Here is a 26029-nt window from a genome sequence, read left to right as displayed (position 1 = left end):
CAGGCCTTATTAGATGGATGCGAGCTGCGTTGACAGCGGTAAGAGTTGGCTCTAGCAAATCCTCTACGAGGATAATCCTGGGCAAACCTTGAGCCGAAGACGTTGCCAACGTGGCCAAGGAGTCTGCATGGGTGTTTCCACTCCTAGAAATGTGAGCTAAGACGAAGGAGTCAAATTCAGCTTGCTGACGCTTGACCTAGGCCAAATATTCTTGCATTCTTGGGTCCCTAGCCTCCATGGTCCCTGTGACCTGGCCGACCACTAATTGAGAGTCCGAGAACGCATGGACTTCCTTTCCACCCATCCTATGTACCATGTTCATGCCCACCAAGACTGCTTCGTACTCGACCTCATTATTAGTAGCCGAGAACGACAGCCTCAAAGATTTTTCGAAGACAATTCCCTCAGGGGATATCAGGACAAGTTCGACACCAGACCCTCTCTGATTAGCTGCCCTATCCACATACACTTTCCAAGTCGGAGGTGCTGCAGCTGTGATCACACCAACTGATTTTTCATCCATGTGTGCTTCTTTCAGAGTTTCTTCTAGCAATGGTTCGGTAAACTCTGCCACCAAGTCAGCAAGGACCTGGCCCTTCACCAAGGTGCGAGGCATGTATTTAACGTCAAAGGCTCCCAAAATGGTTCCCCACTTTGCCACCCTACCAGAGTAATCAGCGCTGCGTAACACCGCCTTGAGAGGAAATTGGGTCAGAACTACCACAGTGTGGGACTGGAAATAATGAGGAAGCTTCCGCGTGGCATGAACTATGGCCAGAAGTGCTTTCTCCAAGAGTAGATATCGCACCTCGGCCTCATTCAAAGACTTACTAACGTAGTAGACCGGTCTTTGCACCCCGCTTTCGTCCCTTATGAGGACCAAGCTGACCGCGTGGACGGCCATTGCCAGATAAGCAAACAAGACCTCGTCCGCCTCGGGGCGAGACAAAATGGGCGGCCGAGAAAGATATTGCTTAAGCTGTTGGAAGGCTAACACGCAGTCCTCGGTCCATTGAAACCCTTTCCATTTATTCAACAATTAGAAGAAAGGGCGGCATCGGTTAGCTGACCGAGAGATAGACCGAGAGATAAACCTGCTCAGTGCGGTAATCATTCCAGTCAATTTTTGGATCTCCTTTGGGTTCCGAGGCGGCTGCAAGTCCTGAATAGCTTTGACCTGCGCTGGGTTTACCTCTATGCCTCTATGAGTAATCATATAACCCAAGAACTTTCCAGAAGCCACGCTAAAAGAGCACTTTGAGGCGTTAAGGCGCAACTTGTACTTTCTTAGCACATGGAAGGTGTCGGCCAAATCTTTAAGGTGCGAAGGTATCGTTTTACTCTTCACCACCATATCATCCACGTATACCTCAATGGTCTTCCCTAGTTGCTGTTCGAATATTCTGGTCATCATTCTTTGGTAGGTAGCCCCAGCATTCTTCAAACCAAACGGCATGACCTTATAGTGGTAGTTCCCTGTTGGAGTAATGAAGGCAGTCTTCTCTTGATCCTCCAATGCCAAGGGAATCTGATGGTAACCCTGGAAGGCATCCAAAAAACTCATACGAGGATGTCCGACAGTGGCGTCCACAAGCTGATCAATACGCGGCATTGGGAACGAATCCTTGGGGCAGGCTTTGTTCAAATCCGTGAAGTCCACACATACCCTCCACGTCCCATTCTTCTTTTTTACCACAACCGTATGCGCCAACCATTCGGGGTAGAAAACTTCTTTAATAGCCCCAGCCCTCTTGAGTTTGAGCACTTCCTCCTTGACAGCCTCGGAATGTTCCTTAGAAGAACGCCGAGGTGGCTGCCTCCTCAGAACAATGGCGGGGTTGACATTCAAATGATGACAAATGAAGTTTGGGTCCACGCCCGGAGCCTCATAGGGGTCCCACGCAAAAACATCAACGTTGTCCTTCAGAAACTCCAACAAATCCATCTTCTCCTGGTATGGCAAGCGTATACCAACTTGGAAGAACCTCTCAGGGTCATCGGCTATCAAAAACTTCTCTAAATCCTCACAAAAAGCCTACTCTCCTGTCACCGCATCGGGCACGTCCGGAGCTGTTAATTGCTATGAGTCTTTGATGATCGAAGCCGAGGACTCGGCTTCTGTCTGATGCAGCACTGCAGCCGATATGCATTGCCTGACCACCGATTGACTGCCGAAGATCTCTTCAACATATTCCCCCGAAGGGAACTTAACCTTAACATGCAAGGTAGATGAGACAGCTCCCAGAGCGTGCAGCCATGGCCTGGCGAGAATGGCTGTATATGGGGAGTATGCGTCAACCACAATGAAATCCACCTCCAACGTTTCTGAGCCAGATTGAACGAGCAACGAATCTGTCCCTTCGGTACAACGGCCTTTCCTTCAAAGCTTATGAGTGGCGAGTCATAAGGAGTAAGATCTTCCAGCTTCAACCTTAGCCCCTTAAATAAATCAGGGTACATGATATCTGCACCGCTGCCCTGATCAATCATCACCCTTTTCACGTCGTAATTTCCTATCCTGAGAGTGACCACAAGAGCATCGTCATGGGGTTGGATGGTACCAACCTTATCCTCCTCTGAAAATCCCAAGACGGGTAAATTCACCTTCAACCTCTTCGGCCTGCAGCCTGCCTCCTCGACCTGAGAATGGGAAACTGCCATCACCCTAATGGGTCCTGAGCCGGTCCAGCCAGGTGCAGCAAAGATGACGTTAATTGTTCCCAATGCCGGCCGAGAAAGATTATTCTTCTGATTGCTTGAGCCGGATTGACTGCCCTGCCCATTAGGTTGACACAGGTGCTGCTTCAGTTTCCCTTCACTGACAAGCTGCTCCAAGTGGTTCCAAAGGGTCCGACAGTTCTCAGTAGTGTGGTCCACGTCCTGATGGTACTGACAAAAGAGGTGCTGATTCCTCTTCGCGGGGTCCCCCGCCATCTTACTAGGCCACCTGAAGAAGGGCTCCTTACGAACCTTCTCTAGTAATTGGTGTACTGGTTCTCGGAACACAGTATTCACGGCTTGAGGGGCTGTCGAGCCGGACTGCCCGATGTAATCTCTTCTCGGCTATCTGTTGTGGTATTTGTCCGACCTGAAATCCCTTCTCTCCTGCAGGATAACCTTCTCCTTACACTTTCCTTGCTGCTGGTCTTCTTCTACCCTTTTGTATTCATCAATGCAATCCATGAGGCGGCGTACGCTATGGACGGGCTTTTTTGTCAAAGACTTCCTCAAGTCATGATCAGTAGGAAGGCCGACCTTAAAGGTATTGAGCGCCACCTCATCAAAATCACCATCTATCTCGTTAAACATCTCCCAGTACCGGTTGGAGTATGCTTTCAACGTCTCCCCTTCCTTCATGGCCATGGATAACAGTGAGTCCAACGGTCGAGGCACTCTGCTACATGTGATAAACCGCGATGCAAATGCTCTAGTAAGCTCCCCAAACGAACCTACAGACCCCGATTTAAGGCCGTTGAACCACCTCATAGCAACAGGTCCCAGGCTAGAGGGGAAAACTTTACACATCAGGGTCTCATTATGAGAGTGCACTGCCATCCTCTGGTTAAAGTGACTCACGTGCTCCACTGAATCAGTCCGGCCATTGTAGATGGTAAAGGTGGGCTGGGTGAACCTCTTTGGGAGCCTCCCCTTCTCAATCCTTCGTGAGAAAGGCGATTTAGAGAGTTGGTGCAACGCCCGACTCATAGCATCGTTCCCCAAGCCCCTGGAAGGGAGCTTCTTGTGCCTGCGAGCTGGCAAGTCGTCTTCCTCACAAGAGGACGTTGCGCTGGGGGGCGACCATGACCTCGAGCTGTAACTACTTCCTCGGACCTCCACTGAAGAAGGATTGGATGAGGACGGTGAATGTTTGTGTCTGACGCGGCGCAGTTTCCTTTTCAAATGATTAATCTCCTTCTGCATGGCCTTAGCACCATCCTCGTGGGTGGTGCTGCCCCCGCCATGAGTATGGCTCGCTCTAGGGTATTCTGTATGAACACTTCCCTCACGATCCCTTCGACGCTCAAGACGCTCGAAAAGATCCTCAGGTTGTGATCCTTCAAACTCTGCATGGTGTGAGCCTAGGCCTGCGATAGTATCTCAACTCCTTTCAGACTAGATTTCCCATAGACGGCGCCAATTGTAAGTGCACAATTGCACCTAGACCCAAAGATAATTATGGGCTCAAGCCCAATGAGCCTTAAACAATGAAATTTGTAGAGTGTGGGCTTGAAATCTAGATTAGAGTTACTGAGAACTTGATAACAGGCTAAGGTGTGCAAACACTTGTAAATAATGAATGATAATTGCAAATGGACCTCCTCGGACATGAGCCGAGGACTACTTCTGTATTATTTTTCTTTCTTTCTTAAAGATTACAATTCTTAATTTCTTTCTTTTTTACTGACTGCCCCCCCTTTCTTTGGCCTTCACCCCCCCTAAATACTTCTTCTCCTGATACTTTATCCACGTGTTGCTCAAATCCCCTCCCTTCTAGATATTTCTTCTCTTAGTGCCTTTGAATAGTAAACAGAATTTTCAGTTCTACTGTTCAGGGGTCACTTCCCCATTAATGCGGCCAGGGAGGTAGGTGCAGAGCCTTTAATGTGGAGGTGGTAGCCTTTGCTCATGATATTTTTCTAACACCGATGTATCTAGAAGGTTCAGGGTTTCCCCCTCTTAACTAACAGTCTTTCCGGAATTCTGTCTTGACCTTCGTAGTGAATCTCCGAGTTCTCTTGGGTTTGTCCGAGGAGAAACTCACCCTCGGATGTGTCCTCGGACCCTCGGCGTATGAGTCGATTCGCAGTACTAACAAATTCTTAGCTCAAGAACAGATCGGCCCTCCTTGCTAGAGTTCAAAGGCCCAAATGCTTGTTTGGGTCCTTTTACTCCCCACAGTATCTTCTAGCCATAATAATCTCTTTTTGGCCATAGGTGAAATTGTTCCCCAATCCTATATAGATGTCTTTCGACCTTCATCCATCACCGAACATCGTCATTTTTGCTACGTTATTCTATGATTTTTGGGCATTTAATTTTATGTCGTGGTTAGTCCATTCTACATTCGATAGTCTTTCATGTCATGGTTTCCTTCTCAAGCTTACATTCTAAACTCTAGACATCTTCAAACTTCTACCTTGAGTTTGATGGAAGGAGTTAATAAATATTATGACCCAATATGTTTAAGCTTATTATAGGCCCTTGTACATATAAAGCAAGCATCAAAGTAATCTTAGCCTGGCCCAGTTGTAAGTACTACAACCTTAGGTCTGGGCAGAGAGAAGAGGGCCATCCCTCATCTCCCAGTGAAGTTTTGAAAACCCTCCCCCACTCCCAATTTTTTTTATTTTAAAAAAATTGTATATGAATTTTAGCTAATGTCCCCCTTATAAAATTTTAAAAAATTGCAGTACATTTTTTTTGTAAAGAGAAATGATATGTTCACAACATTTTTACAACATTTTTACAACAAATCCTAAGTGGCAGGATGTTATTGGTTGTTATTATTGTGGCAAAAAAGTAATCTTAGTGTTAGGTTCAAATTTGAACCAATAACAACTAACCACCTATGATTTGTTGTAAAAATGTTGTGGACGTAGCACCTCTCTTTTTGTAAATATGACTATTAAATCTTTTTTTTTCCCAGTTATGTGTGACACATTGACTACCATGTAAACATTTTGTATCATGGTCTTCTTCTTCTTTTTTTTCTTTTTGGATCAAGGTCATTTGTTCAATCAAAATGTCAAACCCCGGATAACAATAATCAAATCATGGTCAGCAACTCCACTCAGGTACCAAGGAATATCCTAAGTTCAATAAATTGCATTAAATAAGATGAGACAAGATATGGTTAAAGCATTAAAAATCAAAGGGAAAAAAAAATGAAAACATAGCCATCAATCTAAGTTAGAAAAATGCTAATACCAACAAAATTTAAATCTTAAACATTCTTAATGCACGCATGCACATCTAAATCGTGCGCCAAAGTGGTGGCAAAAAGCTTGAGCTCTTCCACAAGCACTAATGCTTCTGGGTGTGTTTTGATTCATGAACTTGCATTAGAAGGTCATTTTCTATGCAATCTGATAACTATGAACCCACTACTCTTTCAATTAACTATCATGTCGGTAATATTAAAACTACTAATCTCTTAGGTTTATTTAAGTATCAATTACAGCGCGGTCTTGAATTCAGGCAGACATTATCTGCAGCAGCCATACATCATCAGCACTTGTAAAGTAAAAACATATCAATTATATTATAATAGATTATAAAATTGCTAATTCTCTCATTCTCTCCGCTATAAATTAAGCCTGAAAGATATTGCATGCCTCAAAACCTTAACACTTACATTACATTATCTTTCTGAGTTCTTTGCATCCCTTGACTACTTGTGTGGAAGCTATTAAAATAACCATGAAGAAGTCTAATAGCTTCTATGGTTATTCTTTGATTCTGGCTTTCTTTATGTTGTCCCTTGCTGCAAGGTCTCAACTGAGTACAGATTTTTATAACACATCATGTCCAAAACTTCTCACTATTGTGAGGACACAGGTGCAAAATGCTATCAAGGTTGAAACGCGTATGGCTGCCTCTTTGCTTCGGCTTCACTTCCATGATTGCTTTGTGAATGTAAGCTCAAGCATAATTTTTTTTTTTTTTTTTATCCACACGTAATGGCCATCAACTTTGTTCTGTCAATATCTATATTTCTTGACTTTTAAAGGTGTTTTTACCATATTTTGCTTGTTTCATGAGAAAGATAGCCCTAGGTCATGAAAGGGTTCCCTAGGTCATGAAAGGGTTTATAATTTTTAGGTAATGAGACTAATTATTCTATGAGAAGCTGAAGAATTCAGTGAAACCCCTTGATTAATGCCTGTCAAATTAAGGAGTTTCTCATTTCCAAAAGGGACATCAACAAGGACACTCAAAGTATTCCTTGCTAATCTTGTTTATCCCTAAAGTACTTTCTTTTAAATATATTAGAAGTGAATATGCCTATGAAGCCACTCTTCATATTCTTAACTTCCTTTTTGTGTTTAAATTGAGGGCCTCATTGTTGTATCACAAATAATTAGTAAAACTTTCTTTACTCTTAATGCATAGGGCTGCGATGGATCAGTACTATTGGATGGAAGCGACGGTGAGAAGTTTGCCCTTCCCAACTTAAACTCAATTAGAGGATTTGAAGTTGTGGATAATATCAAAAGCTCTGTAGAGAGCGCATGCCCTGGTGTTGTATCATGTGCTGATCTACTAGCTATAGCTGCCCGAGATTCTGTGCTCTTAGTAAGTTTACAACTTTTTTTTTTCTAGTTGACATATATATATATATATATATATATATATATATATATATATATATATATATATATCATCACTATTCACTAGTAGAATAATATATGCAATTTAATATTTGGTCGCAACTTTAGGTTACAGATAATGAAATCGAGGTCATTTATAAGTTTCACTCTTTTTTCTTTTCTTTTTTTGGATTATACATGGCCAACTCTAATTATTTTGTTAAGGTATTCCTTGTCGTCTCCAAAATTTTATGACTAAGACTTAGTTGTCATTGTCGTTGTAGATAGCTGCGTTTACATGCTAATGTTGAGGGAACTTCAAGTACACACTAAATTATCACACAAAACAAGTCTTGTGAAATCTGAGTTCAAAATTATCTTTCAACATTTATCATGTTTTGTAATGGCTTGCAGAACGGAGGACCTATATGGAAGGTTATGTTGGGCAGAAGAGATGGACTAGTGGCAAATCAAACGGGAGCAAATAATGGGCTTCCTTCTCCTTTTGACAACCTGGGTAATATCACTCTTAAGTTTGCAAATGTAGGTCTTAATGTCACAGATGTGGTGTCCTTATCAGGTACTTAAATTTTGCATAAAGTACACTAAATTTAACTAATATAACATGACATTGAAGCATGTTCAGTAAAGTTCTCTCAAATTCACCAAACTGATTTTGCCTTCATAAATATAAGGATAAAATGCATTTTTGATTTATCCCTCAAATATAGGGTATGCATTGCTTGATTTTGGTTTCTCAATTTTAAAACATTCAATTTTGACCCTTCAAAATTTTAAAACATAACAATTAAGTCATTGCATCTATTTTTCTATTTAGGTGACTAATGAAATGTTGGAGCACCCCATAATTAAGGGATCTCTATATTTAAGGAACTAAAACCAAACCAACCTCATATTTAAAGGAATAAAATCGAACGAAAATGCAAATAAAAAATGAATGGAAAGCAATAAATAAATGAAAGATAGACAAAGGGGTCAAAACTAAACAAATAAGAAGTCCAGAATCAAATATTTTAATATGATGGACCAAAACTAAACAAAGTCCATATTAAGGGAGCAAAAGTGCAGTTTACCCTAACTTTAACTATTATTTTTTTCAAAAATTCTTATATGTTACTCTCTTTTACAAGTTACAATGTTAAAATTTTATTAAAATTGTTTATTTATAAATACTTTAAAACATCTATTAACCGGACCCTTCTTTTATACAACTAACAACCTATAATTTGTAACCACAGGTACACGTATTCCCTTAACATTCATTAACCGGTTTTAGATGATTATATTTTTCATTTGATGCATTGTATAGGAGGTCATACGATTGGACTAGCTAGGTGTGCCGTCTTCAGCAATAGGTTGTATAACTTCTCGGGACCAGGCATTCCAGACAGTACTTTGGATACGAATATGTTGTCTGATTTGCAAAATTTATGCCCAGTGAATGGTGATGGAAACAAGACAACATTCCTGGATCGAAACTCAACTGATTTGTTTGACAACCACTACTTTCAGAACTTGCTTAATCAAAAGGGCCTTCTTGGTTCTGACCAAATTTTATTCTCTAGTGATGAGGCCAAAACCACAACCCAAAGTTTGGTACAAAGTTACAGCGCTAATAGTAGTCGTTTCTTTGCTGACTTTGTTAATTCCATGATCAAGATGGGAAATATAAGTCCACTTACCGGGTCCAATGGAGAGATCAGAAAGAACTGTAGGGTTGTGAACTCATAAACTGTGCTGATCACAAGAAGGATTTAATGGAGGAAAAAACAATATATATATATATATATATATATATATATATATATGTGTGTGTGTGTGTGTGTGTGTATGTGTGTGTACACTAAAGTCTGCTACTCGGTATATGATCAGTGTAGTCATGTATCACTGTGCCTTGTTTGAAGTCTCTATAGTGTGGTTTTATTGCTGTTTTTTTCATTACTAGATGTCTAGATATATGAAATCACATATGTTTATTTGGAAATGTATCTTAAATAATTTGGGATATGTAATGCAAAAATAGAATGAAGGCTTGAAAATCAATTTATAACCAGGGTCTATTATCCAGTAGCCAATGATTTTCCGTTTAATAACTATACAGAGAAATTGAAAAAGCTCACATCTTCAGTTTTTATGGCAGCAAAAGTTCCCATTCCAAATCATTGAAATTTAAAATTAGGATAAATCACATTCACACCAACAATAAAATCCTTTTTTTTTTTTAAATCGATGCTTGAATGTACGTAGTTTGGCAAATTATATGCTTACATTTACCGGACAACCTCATTCATAAACCTCACAAATACAAATTAATTCAATTAATCCCTAAGATAAAGTCTACAATAGTCAAAGGCCAAAATAGTCAAAGGCCATCTATTGGCAAGTTTAGTCAAATCTATGTCTAAGATGGCAAAGCCCATGACTCTCTCTCTCTCTCTCTCTCTCTCTCTCTCTCTCTCTTAAAATGTCAATGTCATGATCGGGATTTGGAGGATGCCTTAGGAGGTGGTGGATTCACCATGAATAGTGATTTGAACACCAATATAATATATATACACACATATGGAGATATTAGATTATACAAATTACAGCAGAATTAAGCTCATTAATCATACTATAAAACCTTTGAGAGTGAGTGATTAAACATAGATTAAGACACAAAACAACAATAACAGAGAATCAATCCAGATTTATGCCCCTATATGTGATCTACGATAAAAATTATTTTCTTACTTAGATGTTTAATAGAAATATATATAGAAGCCCATATAAATCTCCATCTAGTTTTTATTAATTAACCTAGAGAAAGTATATGATATGGGAAACTTAGAGAAATTATATGTGAGTTTTAAAAAAGAAAGGGATTTATCTATAATATATTAAGTAACAAATTTGTGGAGGCATCATAAGTGAGTTTCCTATAACTATAGAATAACATCAATAACCAACATTACATTCATATCCCTTTGTATTTGTGATGAATGAACTCACTAAGTTGATTCAAGATAAAGTCCCTTGGTATATGTTTTTTGCAGATGCTATAAGTTTAGTAGATGAAACTAGACATAGACTTAAAGTCAAGTTAGAAAATTGGATAATTTTTCTTTAGCGTCTAACGGTTTTAGGACTAAAATAGAGTAAATAGAACATAAGTTTAGTCAAAGTAAAAAACAAAAATGAATGAGTTACAAGACTTAATGGTCAAAGGATACCAAAGAAAAAAAGTTTCTGAGGTATATAATATATATGAGGTATAATATATATGAGGTATTTAGGTACCATATAAGTAATCAATTCATTGTCCAAATGTTTATATAATATATATGAGGTATTTTGAAAATTAGAAGTATTGAAATTATGTATATGAACAGGAATTTGAACAATCACTAGTCTTGAAAAAATAAAGAAATTTGAACAATCTATAAAAATCAAAGCAAACACTAATAAATTTGTTTCTAGAAAAAATCAAAGTAGAACTGCAGAATTGTCATAGAAAAGGACTTCAATTAATATAGCCAACAGGAGTCGGTACAAAGCATTAATGATTCCCCATAATCTTCTGTAAATTGGAACACGTACAATCACATGTTCTTTAGACCTATTAGCTTGCAACATTTGAACTTACATCTGCAATTGAACATTCATAGTGTGTAATCATTTTTGATTCCCTACAGCTTGAGGCTTGTTGAAACTTCAAATAAAAAGTTCATCAGCCGTCATTCACTCAATTATATACCAAGAACCTTTTTTCTTCTTCTTTTTCAAAAACAAAATTATTGATGCTTTTGTCTATTAAAAAAAAACATGAATTGATGCTTTTGTTTCAACCTCTCAAAAATAATATGTGTGGTTCAAAATTCCAAATGTAATTATATATATCAGGTCGATACAAGGGAGACTTATAATTTAATAATTCTGCTGCTTTGACCAGGTGAAAGTTCAACGCCTGCCCTTGAAATTTTGGAAATAGTAATCATAAATCCATAAAATACATAGGAAAATTTAACAAATTATATGATTTTTTTTAATAAATTAATATGAAACTTAATAATTATAAATTTATAGTAGTTATTAATAGGATTAATTTTCTTTATTATTTATTATGATTGTGTTTGTACTTTGTACATGGAACTTTACATATACATACATACATACACACACACACACACATATATATATATATATATATATATATAGGATTCAGATTCTCTAGATTTATATGTATATTAAATGACAAAATTTTAATGAAGTGTGTAAATATATGGTGTTTTATAAAGAATATTACAGAATTTAAGGTCAACTTAAAAATATATATATATTAGAAGAATGATTCGAAAAAAAAAATGTGGGTTTTCATAATGTTATATGATAGTATTAGAAGTAGTTACAAAAATTCAAAGGATTTCATTTTATATACTATTATAAATATTATTATTGATTATAGATTTTTAATTTTAAGTTTTTCATTTTTTTCTACTAACATAGGATTATGGTAGAGAGTTTCGCTTCTAACCTTTAAGAATAATAGTTCAAGTCCGCTAGCTTGGACCCAATATCTTGTTGCATTAACACTTGTATTGTATACTAGTTAGGGTAGCACATGCAAGGCACGTGCTTACCGTGGAAAATAAAGTAGTGATTAAAATCAATTCTAGATTTTATTTGTATCACAAAATAAAGATATAAATTATTGAATTTTTAAAGTATATAGTACATTAATCAAAAGAGACATTAATTTTAAAAATTTTGATAATTATGTCATAAAAAGTTAATCTTATTCGTATAAGAATTTTGATTAACCACAAAGTTAGGGTAGCTATTTAACATATAAATATTTATTTTACTATAATAGTTTTTTAGTACTTACTTGCTAAAGACAATATATCTACTCTATGGAAACTTCTAAAAATAATAATGAATATCATCATCTTCCAACAATAAACAACTGAGTTTTGCTAAGAATTTATAAAATAAAAAAAATAAAAAAAGAAGAAGAAGATGATAACAAAGGCATGTGTCATCGAATTTTTCATTAGATAAATTATAATTTTTGAAAATTTAAACCAACAAAATCAACGTTCTTTAGATAACAAATAAAATATCTTATATCATCATTCCAAACTAAGAATTTCTATCATTTAAACCTCAAAATACATTAAGAAAATTTTTGGGATGTTAAAATTTAGTGGGAGTAATTTACACATTACACACTAAAATATTTTAAGAATCATAAGCTTTCATTAGGGTTTAACTGAGAGAATATTTAATAATATGACATATTTGCTCTTTTCCAAAATATTAAAGGAAAAATTGCTTGATTTTAAAGTTTAAAAAATAATTGTAAACTATCCCAAACATAAAGGATAAAAAGTTTTTTTCCCTAAGTTTTTGTTTTTGTATTTGTGTGTAAAACTATGTGTTTTTACTTAAAATGGTGTGTAAAAAAAAAAAAAAACAAAAAGTCAACCTAAGAAAATTGCTCGTAGAATAGTGAATGTTGGCCCAACAAAGTTGATTAAACCAACAAAAATTTTCTAAAAACACAACAAAATACCTTTATAATTTTGGTATATTTTATTTTAACTTGTAAAGAATTAACAACTCAGCAATTTTAAAAATATTGTGATGACATTAAAATGTCTTAATATTTTTTACACAAAAAAATGCTATGTCCATGAAATTTTCACAACAAATCATAAGTAGTAGGTTACTACAAGTTGTTATTGGTGGACAAAAAAATAGTTTCATTGGTAAGTTTAAATTAGAACCATTAACAATTTACCACATTTAATTTGTTATGAAAGTGTTGTGAAAATTATTGTGGATGTAGTACTTCTTTTTCACAATACTTTTATTTTTAGTTGTGGTTAGCTCTAGTATGATATTTATTATTTTATTTTGACCTATAATGAATTAACACATCAACAATTATGAAAATATTGTGCCAATTTGTGGTGTTAATATTTTATTATAATGTGAAAAAACACGAATTAGACAAACCAAAAATAATATAGCAAATCCACTACAGCTTTATGCATTCACCAAAAAAAAAAAAAATATAGTGGCTAGCAAAACAATGAAAATTAAACAAATTAAACCAAAACTATTGTAGTAAAATTACTGTAACTTTTCCCATTCACTCTTTTTATATATAGAAATATACATTGCACTTACAATGTAAATTTATATTGTAAACATAAAAATTGGCAAATGTTGTACACATTTGCAAAATTTGTACAATAATTTTTTTTTTCTTTTTTGCAAATGTATATAATATTTGCCACTTTTTGTGTATATACAATGTAAGCTTACATTACAAGTACAAAGTAAACATATAAAGATCCTTTTAAAAAAAAGTTATGCCAATTTGTAGTGTTAATATTTTATTATAATGTGAAACAGCGCGAATTGGACAAACCAAAAATAATATAACAAATCTGCTACAGCTTTATGCATTCACCAAAAGGAAAAAAAAAATAAAAAAAATAGAGGCTAGCAAAACAGTGAAAATTGAACAAACCAAAACTACTGTAGCAAAATTACTATAACTTTTCTCATTTACTCTTTTATATATAGAAATATATATTACACTTACAATGTAAATTTATATTGTAAACACAAAAATTGGCAAATGTTGTACATATTTGCAAAATTTGTACAATTTTTTTTTTTTTGGCAAATGTATATAATATTTGCCACTTTTTGTATATATACAATGTAAGCTTACATTATAAGTATAAAGTAAACATATAAAGATCCTTTAAAAAAATTTAAAAAAAAAAACTCAAACCAAATTGGTGAACTTGAAGAGGAAAAAAAAAAAAAAGTAAAAAAGCAACTTACTAAACCAAAAATACTATTCATAACATTGTTTATGAGCCTGTTGGCTCTTTTTATATATAGATATTGTACTTGTACTTCTTTAGGTGTATATAGATATTGTACTTGTACTTCTTTATCACCTAATAACTATATGAAGGTCTGGAGTCTTTAAAAAAAAATAACTATATGAAGGGCCTATATATACAACTATTTACATATACTACAATATTGTACAATACACTTTCTCTCAATTTTCGAACATTATAATCAATAATTTCTTGTAACAAGCTCAAGACTATCTTGATTACATTGCATGTTGGAAAATAGTTTGGATCTAAAATAGTTTGGAATTTTTTTGTTTTAACTCATGATGTGACGGTTGAAATAACCATTTATATGTAATTTTAGTCATGTGATTTTTTTAAAATAATACATATAAATGACCTTATAAATGTGGATTCCAGTTAACTTAGCTGGTAAAGTTTCTAATGGTTGTATAAGAGATCTGGAGTTCAATCTCCACTTACACCAAAAACTGATTGGTATCTTGGTCTAATAATAAAGAGCTATTATTAGGAGCGGACGTCATAAATTGAAACTCTCTCTAAAAAAAATGACCTTATAAATTGTCAGTTAATAAATTGGAAAAATAGCTACAAACCAGTTTTGAAGTCAAACTTTGTCCTTGATACCTATTATGTCTAATACCTCAAATGTTTTTTCTCCCTCTAAGCCTCATGGTCATCTTTGCCAAACAAATGAATCATTAACATATAAGGGATATGCATTACAATTTACAAGTGCTAGCTGCATATACATTTGAAGTACTTTTGTAATGAAATCTCAGCTATTGATAACTTATTGGTTAGAATACATTTTACACCTTTAAATGTTTGGCATCACTTTAAAATCAGTCATTCAACTTTAAAATCAATCATTCAACTATTTATAAAACCACCACATACTCTTAGTGTAATGGTCACTTCACAAATATAAATACTTATAAAATGTGGGAGGTAAGGACCGAGATTCAAGTCTCTAGTTAGGAAGGGAATTTCAAACACATACATTTAGATTTAGAATAGAATTTCTATCCTATATAAAAATAATAAAAATAAAAATTATTTATGAATACAATTTACACCTTCAACTTTTATAATAGCAAGACCTAAGTAAATTAGGTAAATTGAAAATTTTGAAAGTCGATGGTGTCAATTGCAAGTTTTAAAAATCAAGAAATCAGAATGACTCTAAACTTTAAGAATGAAGAACCCATTTTAACCTAACCGACGTATTATTTTTCAAGCTTGGCGGGTAGTATTGAAACAATATTGTACAGTCTTCACTCCATGGTGGTGTGCTGGTTATTGTATATGGGTGTCATTAATAACGTTGAATTTTCTTATTGTTTTAGACAAGCTTACCAAAATAATTATCTGTAAACGCGGTTCTTTTTAATTTGATGGGAACACTTAACAACTTTTCTTACGCGGGCTAATTAATTCACAAACCAAGACCTTTTGTACACGAAAATTTGACCAAATCTAGTAGTTCTAGAATTGGATACGCGGGCAGAAGTTTCAAGCTTGAATAGTCCAATAAAATTAGAATAGTAATCCAATTTGCCATCAAATATAGTATTTCTTACACTTCAGAAATTTTAATCCTAAAATGAAAATAATATCAATAAGTCCAGCTTTGAAGTATTTGTAGTAAAAGAATGTTTGATTATATATATTTTTTAGTATAAGATCTGGCTGTTCCAGCGAGCGTCCTGCTAGCTAGTTTGACCATATCATTACATTTCTGGATAATACCATTTTTCTATACGTAAGAAGGATTGTCCTTGAAGCAATACATATAAGTTCCTATGAAGAATTTTAGTGTTGATGAAATTTTCTTGTAAGGCATGCTAGCTAGCTGGTTAGATTAATTAAGACTATGTCTTCATTTTCCTATAGTCAATTTTATAGAGTATCTCATCACATGGAACCACTACATTGCTTTGCATTATGAGCCATTGTCTCCATTTTAGGTGAAACTAATAAGAACTACAAGTCAGCATAATTAAAATTGGACAAATTGTACAGCTAACACCGTGTTCATGGAGGGGAAAATTGAGTGAGCATTGGAAAAAGTCAAGGGAAATAAGGGAGAGAAAATCACTTGTGTGAATTCTTTGAAGAGCAATAATACATCCAGAATTTGTGTGAATTAAGCGAAGGTTCCTTTCATTGGTCACAAATATTGAAAGAGAAGAGTAAGTATTGGATTATCATTTGTGTCAAACAATTGTACATACAACACTCAGAATTTACAACAAAATTAATTTATTATGCCAACCCTTGATTAATCTAGGGTTACAGTTGATGTAATAAGGACTAGTAATATGGCCAAGACTAGGGCACTGGCTTTTACTTAGGATAGAGAGAATTTTGGTCACATAGGAAGTTCCACTATTTTACATGGCTTTACTCATGTAGTCTGCTGTTATGCCCTATGTCCTAGCTAATATTGCAAGCCAGAGATATGTTAAGTAATGAACTACTTTTCCTTTTTTGAAAGGACTACTTTTCCTTTCTAAAAAAAGGACTACTTTTCCTAGATATTTAGAACAGTTAACCGACGATTGAATTTTTCTATGAAATAAAAGATTCTTAAATCCTACATCATACATATGAAAATTCCACTTCTTTTTTTTTTTTTCACTCTCATCAAACGTAAGAGATTGACTTTTCTACTCATTTGCTTAACATACAATTAAACTCTTGGCTCCACTTTCACCTACTCACCCCCCACTAACTCTCCCTATATAAAGGGTGCAATATGGTGTCTCACAATGCAAGTCCATCTCTCAAATTTCAATTCCATTTCAACATCCCCAAGACAAAGGAAAAAAATAAAACTATGTTTACATTTTCAGTTCAAGTAACGATTCTCTTTACAAGTTTATTGTTTTCAAGTTCTATTGCTCAACTGAACCCTACGTTTTACGATACCACGTGTGCAAATGTGTCGAGCATTGTACGTGGTGTAGTGCAGCAGGCTGCACAGAATGATGAACGAATTGGTGCCAAGCTCATCCGCCTTCACTTCCATGATTGCTTTGTTGATGTAAATTTCTCTCTTGATCATTCAGTAATTTCTGCAAATGTGTGTACGTATGTGTATGTTTTTGCGTATATAAGAAGAATAGCATATATATGCATGCACAATGAAGTCAAGAAGAGTTGTGCTTTAAATTAATGGCCCTTTTTAACCCATTGTTTGTAGTTTGCACCCTTGTACGCACGTATATGAGCTTTAGAACACAGCAAATAGTGTGTCACATGGACCCAGGAGATTTTGCATTGAAATTTTCTTTTGTATATACTTTATATTTTCGAATGCTACCACATATATTTCACTATGTGCATCTGGTCATGTAGGGGTGTGATGGCTCAATTTTGCTAGATGACGCAGATGGCATAGCGAGTGAGAAAAATGCAGCTCCTAATGCCGACTCAGCAGCTGGGTTTGATGTGGTCGATGATATTAAAACTGCATTAGAGAATGTTTGCCCAGGAGTAGTTTCATGTGCTGATATTTTAGCCATTTCCTCTCAGATATTGGTTTCTATGGTAATATTCACTAATTCTATCATCATATCGTCCTATATATAAAACATTTTAGTTTTTCATTATTATTAGCATATTATAGCTAATATATATACTATATAGTAATTTCCATCTTGTTATTTTGCACTCAATTAATTACTTTTTTAATAATAATAATAATAATAATAATAATAATAATAATAAAACGTTCAAATTACAATTAATAAACAAAATCTTTTAGTAGCAAAATTACTTAAAAACTTAAACAGGCCAGCCAAGAGGACATGGGGAAAAAAAAAAAACACCGACAAATTAAACCTAGACACATGACAACTTAGTCTGTTCTTGATGATATCATGTTTGGACAAAACTTAATATATATACATATATATATATATATATATATATATATATATTCTCTATATATATCTTAAAAAATATTCTTATAATATCATATTATAGCTATTTCTTCATTCATTTGAACATGTATGAATGTACTATAAATTCTTCAAGGACTACGTATGTAAAATTTCTTATAATTTGTTTAATTGTTACGCTAATTCTAAGTTGATGTTACAAGTTATCTAATGGTCAAACCAACTACTCTATAAACACTATCGACCTTCTTCTAATTAATAATTATGGTGAAAGACAGATTACTGGATTTCATAGATAAAAAAAATCTACAAGACTTCCCGTACAAAAATCAGGCTAAGTACATATTTTCTAAAGCTCCACATAATGATTTAATACTATTATTATTGAAGAAATCATGATCTGAAACAATTTTAAAAAATGTTGTTAATTTCTTTTCTAACGTTGTCTTTTTTAATTTGTAGTAAACAATGAGCATAGACTATGATATAAAAATGGGTATGAGTGTTGTGACCGTATGAGGCGATCAAGATATAAATAGAATTATAAAACAACGTACAAAGAACTTCTATTTGTAAAATATGAACCATATGGTTATTTATGGAACTCATATTTGAGCTTCGAAAAAAAAAGATTAACATTTTTGCAACACAAATTATGATTTGAGGGTTTGAATAATTGACTCGTATATGTAGGCACTATTATCAAATATAACTTAATTACATATTGCTAACTCTATTTAAATCCTCAATTTTTTATTTTTTATTTTTTTGGAGAAGGAAATCCTCAACTTAAATAGTATTCGAGTGAATAAAAATGCATGGTAATATATAGTAGATAGGGATTTCATTGCCCCAACCCAATGAACAATAAACTGACTGTTGCAGGCTGGAGGCCCAACATGGGAAGTTCAATTGGGAAGAAGAGATAGCAAGTCAGCCAACCAAGCAGGTGCTAATACTTCCATTCCAAGTCCTTTTGAAAGCCTTAGCAACATCACAGCCAAGTTTACTGCTGTGGGACTTGATTCCACTGATCTAGTTGCTTTATCTGGTAAGTAAAAACAATCACAAAAACAACCAAAGTCTGATATTATTGAAGCTTAATATTTTTTTTTCCCATAAACAAATTTCACACTCATTCAGCATTGCCTATAGGTCATGTCACATCTATGTCCAAAATTTCTTTATAGAGGCATCCCATGTCATACTTATACTAAGTGGGCGTTTGGATTCCACTGAAAAATGCTGCGTTTGCGTTTGCAGTTTTTTTTTTTTTTCAGTCGCAGTTATTGACCCAGTCTTCTGTGAACAGTGCATTCGTGCACTGTTCACGGACCCACAAATTTCACTTTTCAGCAACTTTTTCATTAAAAATGGGTCCCGCGGTACTATTCACACATTTTAAAATTATTTTGCTACAGTGTTTTCAGTTTTCAGCAATAAGTTTTATCCAAACAGATCTTAAGTCTGTGAATTTTATAATGTGATTATCAGGAGTTCTAATTGTTACTTAGATGTCACATGCGGTTAACATGATCTCGGACCCTTTCACTATATGTATAAGACTAACGTTTTGAAATTTGATGGATATGGTTGTTTTTCAGGTGCACATACATTTGGGCGGGCACAATGTAGGGTTTTTAGTCACCGGCTTTACAACTTCAGCAGCACCGGAAATCCAGACCCCAGCCTAGACACAACATACTTGGGAACGCTTCGCCAAACATGTCCGGACGGTGGGAATGGCAATGCCATAACCAATCTTGATCCCTCTACTCCTAATGGCTTTGATAATAACTACTTCACAAACCTTCAAAACAACCAAGGCCTTCTCCAAACTGATCAGGAGTTGTTCTCAACTACTGGGGCTGACACAGTTGACATTGTAAACCGTTTTGCTAATAGTCAGAGTGAATTCTTTGACAATTTTGCTAAGTCAATGATTAAAATGGGAAATATAAGCCCCTTGACAGGAAATAATGGAGAGATAAGGCTTGATTGTAAGAGGGTCAACTGAAATATATGACACTAGGAAAAAATAATGAACCAACGTACCAATTTCAAATCATTTCCTGAACATTTCTTGTTCTTTTCTTCTTATTGTTTTTGTTTTCTGGTTATACATCTTAGAAATGTTTCTTTATATTCAATTGTGTTTAATAAAGTGAAAAGAAAAGGTTTTAGAGCACAGTTATCCTTATTATACCTAATTCCTCACACTTCAATAACATTGTGAGTAGGTTTTAATTATGCGTGCCAAGTAAATTTGAAATACCAAAACATTGAAATCAACAAGGAAAGATGCCCTCCTAGATTGATACATAAATGAAAGTGACCTCAATCAATAAGAAATACAACATCTATCTATTTACAGGGTGAAAAAAAAAATTGGCACCTTTCAATTTTCCCAAAACAGCATTTCCAAAGAAGTTTCTATAATATCTTATTACTCCTTCCATATACGACCAGATATTTTCAGCTTCAACTCCTGCTTATCACCACCCGAAAATAAGAGTGCCAAGTTTCTCTGAATGATTAATCCATCTTGACTATCCCGTACTTTCTTATGGCTATCACGGATACTCCTTGGTATACCTTGCCATGTAAGTTTCCTTCCATTTCTGCCAACTTCCAGACTGTAGCTAAATTGCTTTGCCTCATCTTCATCACCCATGAACCGCAGGAAGGCCATGTAAACGGGTGCCATTCCTAGAAGGAAAGCCTCAAAATGCAAGCAGAACTGACGGCCAAAACAGTTGAAGACCTGCACCAGATGAAAGAATTACAAGATAGTTTTTTAGATGGTTGGTGCAAATCAAATAGAATTGGATGCAAGAGAACAAAGTTGCATTACATCACCATTAGGATATTGGTGATAATGGGATAAGGTACAAGATAATGCACAAATATAGCTTCCTTTTTCAGCCTTCCATAAGCTTAAGCCCAGTTCCACCCATTCATTTCACAAGCCAAATAAAAGGCAGAAAGAACTTTTCTTTTTTTTTTTGACAGATTGAATCAGAAAAGTAAATGCATAATTCCACAGGAAATCCAGCTGGCATTCATCATATCCCATCAAGGACAATTGTGAGGTTCATATTTATTTTCTTGTATTCCATGTTGAAGCAACCAAATTGACTTTTCTTCATGAGGTGGGAAAGAATTTTCCCCTGCCTTTACCTCATATAACACACTCGTGCAATTTTCCTTGATGTGTGTGTATGTTGTTGGGGGGGGGGGGGGGGGGGGGGCGCTGAGAGAGAGAAGAGCTCTTACAGTTAACATCCACGTAGCATTCCCAACTTCTTGGGGATTGGATTTCACATATCTGTGGCTGAAACTACACCCATCATGCATGTCAACCTTGTGATCATTCTTGAGATGCATGACAAGGAATGGGATATCACCAGTCACAGAACAATCAGCTCCAGCATAAGGGCAGTTGTATGGACGATATTTACAGTTTTTCTCATGTTTGAGCTTGCTGTAGTATGGAAAAATATCATGACAACCCAATATTTGGTACCTGCAAGGGAGCTCTAAGGACTCTGCTACTTTCTCTAAAGCCAAGCACCTTATATTTCCAAGCTCATGTCGGCACGCAGGGCAACAGTTGTGCACTCTAACCTTGCAGTTTGAACATAGAGTGTGGCCACTTGGACACTATGACACCAAATAAAATAAGTTATTATGATTCAATGTTCCATGTCTTTACAAAAATTTTACTAAATTTCTGAAAGGAATGCAATGCTAAATAGAATATTTTAAATGCTTAAAACTATCAAACAGTTTTATGACTGTTGAATTGCAAAATAAAATAGAAAATAGAAAAGAAGGATCCATGATGGATGAAGCGTTTGAAATTATCATAGCAAGGACATTTTATATACAATTTAAAAGAATGATCAAAATAAATTTAGAAAGATTTCTGAAAAGAGCCAACATTCCAGATAACAGCTTTGGCAAATATAAGATTAGTCAACTCAATTAACATGTCACCCTTACTCACAAGGACTTCACTTCTTGACTGAAAACTTAATATCATTCTTGAATTTTTCTAAACTGATTTAAGATAACTTCAATGTCATTTCGTATCACAATTTCTAGTTGTTCTTAACAATGAATGCTTCATAAACTACAGTAAAGTTGTTTTGTGTGAAACCATGTAACTTTGTAACTCTGCTTATAAGCAATAATGCCCAAGTATATTCTCATTAGAAAAAGGAATATTTTGTAAAGAAATGAAATACCCCCCCCCCCCCCCCCCCCCCCAAAAAAAGAAAAAAATTATCATGTAAGTTCAGAATCTATGAGAACATACCTGGTATATTGGAGGGTACATCAGATCCATGCAAACAGGACACTCAAGTAGGTCTTGCACATCATTATTTGAGGGCCTTCCAGGATTTCCACCTAACCCAGGGTCAGCTTTTCTATAAGTTGAACTTCCTAACTCAGCACTAGAAGTTGCCAGATCCGGATCCATAGATGTAGTGCAAGACTCAGTCACTTCCTTGCAGAACATGTTTTCCTGTCAATTGTGAATGCTGATATGTTCTCCTCAAAATCGGATCAATATCAAAATCTACTCTCTCGTGTCACTTTTTGTAATGTCTGGATGGATTTACCTTGTCATACCTACCACATTAGAAGCTCAGTTACTGCTGTAGGCTATATGTTACAGAAAATTGTTTTAGGTAGTTACATGAAAGCTTGATTTCTATTAACAAAGGCAGAAATATTAGAAACCAGTCTAAAGTTTTAAAAAAGGAATTTTAAATTGAAACGCATAAAAACTTTCTTAGGAAAGTGTACTAAAATTTTGCATAGATTTTCTAAAGGAACTAAATACTAAATAGAGACTAACAACAACTAGTAAAGAAAAGAAGGTACTTTTCACACAGACAATTCATAATGAAAGCATCAATCGTATACAGAAGTGATAAAGATATGCTGTGGTATAAAACATTTACTCTTCTTTTCTTTACAAATTTGTTTCTTCTCTATGAAGATGGCCATATACTTGTTACAACTTACAAGTAACTAAATTATGTACTTACCCAAAAAAAATATGATTATGACATTGTCAATAACTATGTTTGATTGGCCATGTCTAATCAGCGGTAGGATGCAATATGAAAAACAAGAAATGTGCCAGATTCTTCTGCTCCCAAGTCCCAACATCAGTAAAAAGAATATTAGAAACCAGCTCACAGATTTAATTTTTTGTATACCCGATTTGTTTTTTTGATCGAAGGTTATATACCCAATTGAAACCTTACTTTTTCTCAAATCTGTATATACCAGAACCTAATGAAGGTCCATGCAACTGCAAGGGGGAAAGCACAACTTGCAATACCCAAGAAGAAAATATAGAAGAGTTTCATATGGTTGAACACCTTAAGAATTTTTTTTTTTATTGATAATCTTCAATCTTTATTGAATTAAACTGGATAGCAGTCAGCTTTACAAACAGACACTAAGGCAGCTGGCTGACTGTGATTATTGAAAAAAAAACATTCTAGGGAAGCAAGAGACAATCCAGCTGTCTTATGGGCTGCTCCATTACATTCTCTTTTAACCCAAGCAAAGGAAAAACTACTAAAAGACTCAGAAAGACATAAAATGTTGACTACATATCTTAGTTCTTAGGTTCTCTAAGGAAAGCCTGGGAGGACAAAACATAAATAGTCAGGGAAATGCTCTGTATTTTTCCTAGGAGGAAGCTATAAGCAAGCATCTTATTAGAGGTTGCTTCAACAATGGAATTTCCTGTTCACACGTAATCCTAACAAAATTATTATAGCAGGAAGAGTTAATTGTCAAAAGATAATTTGAGCTTGTAATTAAAGAAAGGGGTAGGATTCAAAAGTGGTGCAGACAGCACCTACTTCAGTTGAAATAACCAATAAATAGGCTCAAAAGTAGAATTATGATCCCCTTTTATACCCTTAGGAGCTGGAGAAATTTTGTGGAAAAAAGTCCTAAGATTTCACAGCCAAAATGCTGCTGATGGTTCACAGAATACGGAAGAAGATAAATGAAACTACAATCAAAGGCAAAATTTTAACAATCTAGATTGTTTACCTCAAGGTGTTACATTACTTGATAAAAGAGTAACAGAATACTTGCACCACGCAACATATAACAAACGTAGCCTTCCCCTTACTTCTAAAATCATCAAGTCTTCAAAAACTATCACAACTTCACATGGGAAATAGCCTTCTTTTAAGAACCACGGATTAAGAATATGCAGAGTAATAGAGATAATTAATCTGTCAGGAAAAGGGTTAGTTAGAAATGGGAAGGGAAAGAAGGGGATGGTTAATTAAATACAACCAGAAGGGCAAAATCAAATTTAAATCTACCATGTGAACATAAGAATCCCCACATCTAATCTGTTACTTTTGTCATTTTCCACATGCATGAACCCCAAAAAAAAAATGTTAATTTAGTTCATAAGCAAACAGAACCGACACTTTCAAATCCCCCCCTAATAATGCAAAATTTACATGAACTAGTGCGAGTCTCCACCATATACGATACTTTCAATAAACTAATCAAAATAGAAAGAATATATAGCAATAGACCAACCAAAAAACATCAACATCTAGATGAAAAATTAAGTCCATGTCTTTTTAATAATCAAAATCACAGACAGAAAATAAGGAACAGACAGAACAAAAACTAACCAAGAATTGCAACACCCAGATGAGCCCAGATGAGAATTATAGCCCAAGCACCTGATCAACCAGCATGAAATGCACAAAGAATTAAACAAACAGTACAAAATAGCTCAGAACTGCAATACCCATATGAGATTTTTAGCCCAAAATGCAGGAATGAATATTCATTGTTCAATCCACTTGAGCATCCAATAATTGTATCATATTTGGACCCTCACCAAATATATTACAACTTGTGACTTGTGACTAGTGAGTTGGAGCAGTGTCCTTGAAATCTGGCTCCGGAGATTGCGTGTCTTAGCCCGATTTGTGGCCTAAAACACTGAAGCCAGAGTCAAAGAAAAAGATTTGGATTTGTCTCCCTTAATGCACACTGGTCACCTATTGATTTGTACAGCAAATATAAATATAAGAGTGATGAGCCTGCGTGAGATATAATCTATGTGCCTATACTCACACCATGCAATTCTGGCAATATTTTAGTGTAGTAATAATTGTCTTTGTTGGTTTTGTTGTGTACATTAATGGTGCTGTGTTGTCTTCTGTAACAGTGACTCTTATTTATCAGTGGTAGCTTTTTTAGAGGTTTCTTGCTTTCTTTGACATTGGCAAACAAGGTGACATTTCCCGCACGCAACGTTTGAATATTTTTTTCACTTTTCTACTTTTGTGTTGGGACAATCAAGCCGTTAAAAGTTAGCACTTTGGGAAAACAAAAATAAGTTCAAACTTGGCGACGAATCGGATCCAGCTAAAAATTAGCATGAAATGTAGCACATTTTTATAATATTTTTACAACAAATTTTAAATAGTGCATCAAAAAAATAATGTAAGTAATAAGCACAAATTATTTCACTTAAGATTTTATATAAAATATTAAAAAACATAACATTATTCTTTCAGTACTAGAAAGGTTTGGTATATAATTTTTTTCGCAATTTATTTCATAACTTGTTGAGATAATAAGTTCTAATTTGTGCAATGTTACTTTCATATTTGCTCATTTTTAATGTATACTAATCACAACATATTATCCAAGTAATTATGAAAAAAATTGTAATTGGTTAATTTAGTTAGACTTATTTTATTATAATTAACCCTCAAACCAAACAGTTGTAGATGTGGAAGCTTTGTGTGATTGAATTAAGAAACGATCACGTTCTGACACATAAACAGAAACACGAACAGAATCCAAGGTAACCAAGGACGAATGACAA

The 26029-nt window shown here is 34.8% G+C and overlaps 3 protein-coding genes across 11 annotated transcripts; 2 read left to right on the top strand and 1 right to left on the bottom strand.

The window, feature by feature from the left end:
- The first annotated feature begins 6356 nt into the window (after positions 1–6356).
- LOC142608048 (peroxidase N) lies at positions 6357–9126 on the top strand. Of its 2 annotated transcripts, none has more exons than XM_075779753.1 (4): positions 6357–6636; positions 7114–7296; positions 7725–7827; positions 8641–9126. In XM_075779753.1, exons 1-4 carry the CDS (start codon positions 6421–6423, stop codon positions 9060–9062), a joined length of 924 nt encoding a protein of 307 aa, XP_075635868.1. In that variant the 5' UTR covers positions 6357–6420; the 3' UTR covers positions 9063–9126. The 2 variants fall into 2 exon arrangements, with proteins under 2 accessions (XP_075635868.1, XP_075635867.1); XM_075779752.1 differs by having other exon boundaries at positions 7725–7890.
- A 7886-nt stretch (positions 9127–17012) lies between these two features.
- Positions 17013–20226, top strand: LOC142607631 (peroxidase A2-like). Its single transcript, XM_075779189.1, has 4 exons — positions 17013–17267; positions 17582–17773; positions 19012–19177; positions 19731–20226. The coding sequence occupies exons 1-4, from the start codon at positions 17061–17063 to the stop codon at positions 20141–20143; spliced, it is 978 nt and encodes a 325-aa protein (XP_075635304.1). The 5' UTR covers positions 17013–17060; the 3' UTR covers positions 20144–20226.
- Positions 20227–20323: 97 nt separating this feature from the next.
- LOC142607632 (E3 ubiquitin-protein ligase SINAT2-like) lies at positions 20324–25341 on the bottom strand. 8 transcript variants are annotated; one of them, XM_075779191.1, is made up of 6 exons: positions 25031–25341; positions 24819–24869; positions 24214–24401; positions 22448–22764; positions 21403–21789; positions 20324–20890 (listed from the first exon to the last, which is right to left on the bottom strand). In XM_075779191.1, the coding sequence occupies exons 4-6, from the start codon at positions 22649–22651 to the stop codon at positions 20573–20575; spliced, it is 909 nt and encodes a 302-aa protein (XP_075635306.1). In that variant the 5' UTR covers positions 22652–22764; positions 24214–24401; positions 24819–24869; positions 25031–25341; the 3' UTR covers positions 20324–20572. The 8 variants fall into 8 exon arrangements, with proteins under 8 accessions (XP_075635306.1, XP_075635307.1, XP_075635305.1 ...); XM_075779192.1 differs by having other exon boundaries at positions 22448–22797; positions 24819–25341; XM_075779190.1 differs by having other exon boundaries at positions 24819–25341.
- Positions 25342–26029: the final 688 nt, after the last annotated feature.

Source organism: Castanea sativa, chromosome 8, assembly GCF_040712315.1.
Source record: "Castanea sativa cultivar Marrone di Chiusa Pesio chromosome 8, ASM4071231v1".
Lineage (NCBI taxonomy): Eukaryota > Viridiplantae > Streptophyta > Magnoliopsida > Fagales > Fagaceae > Castanea > Castanea sativa.
This window is presented reverse-complemented; position numbering and strand designations above follow the sequence as displayed.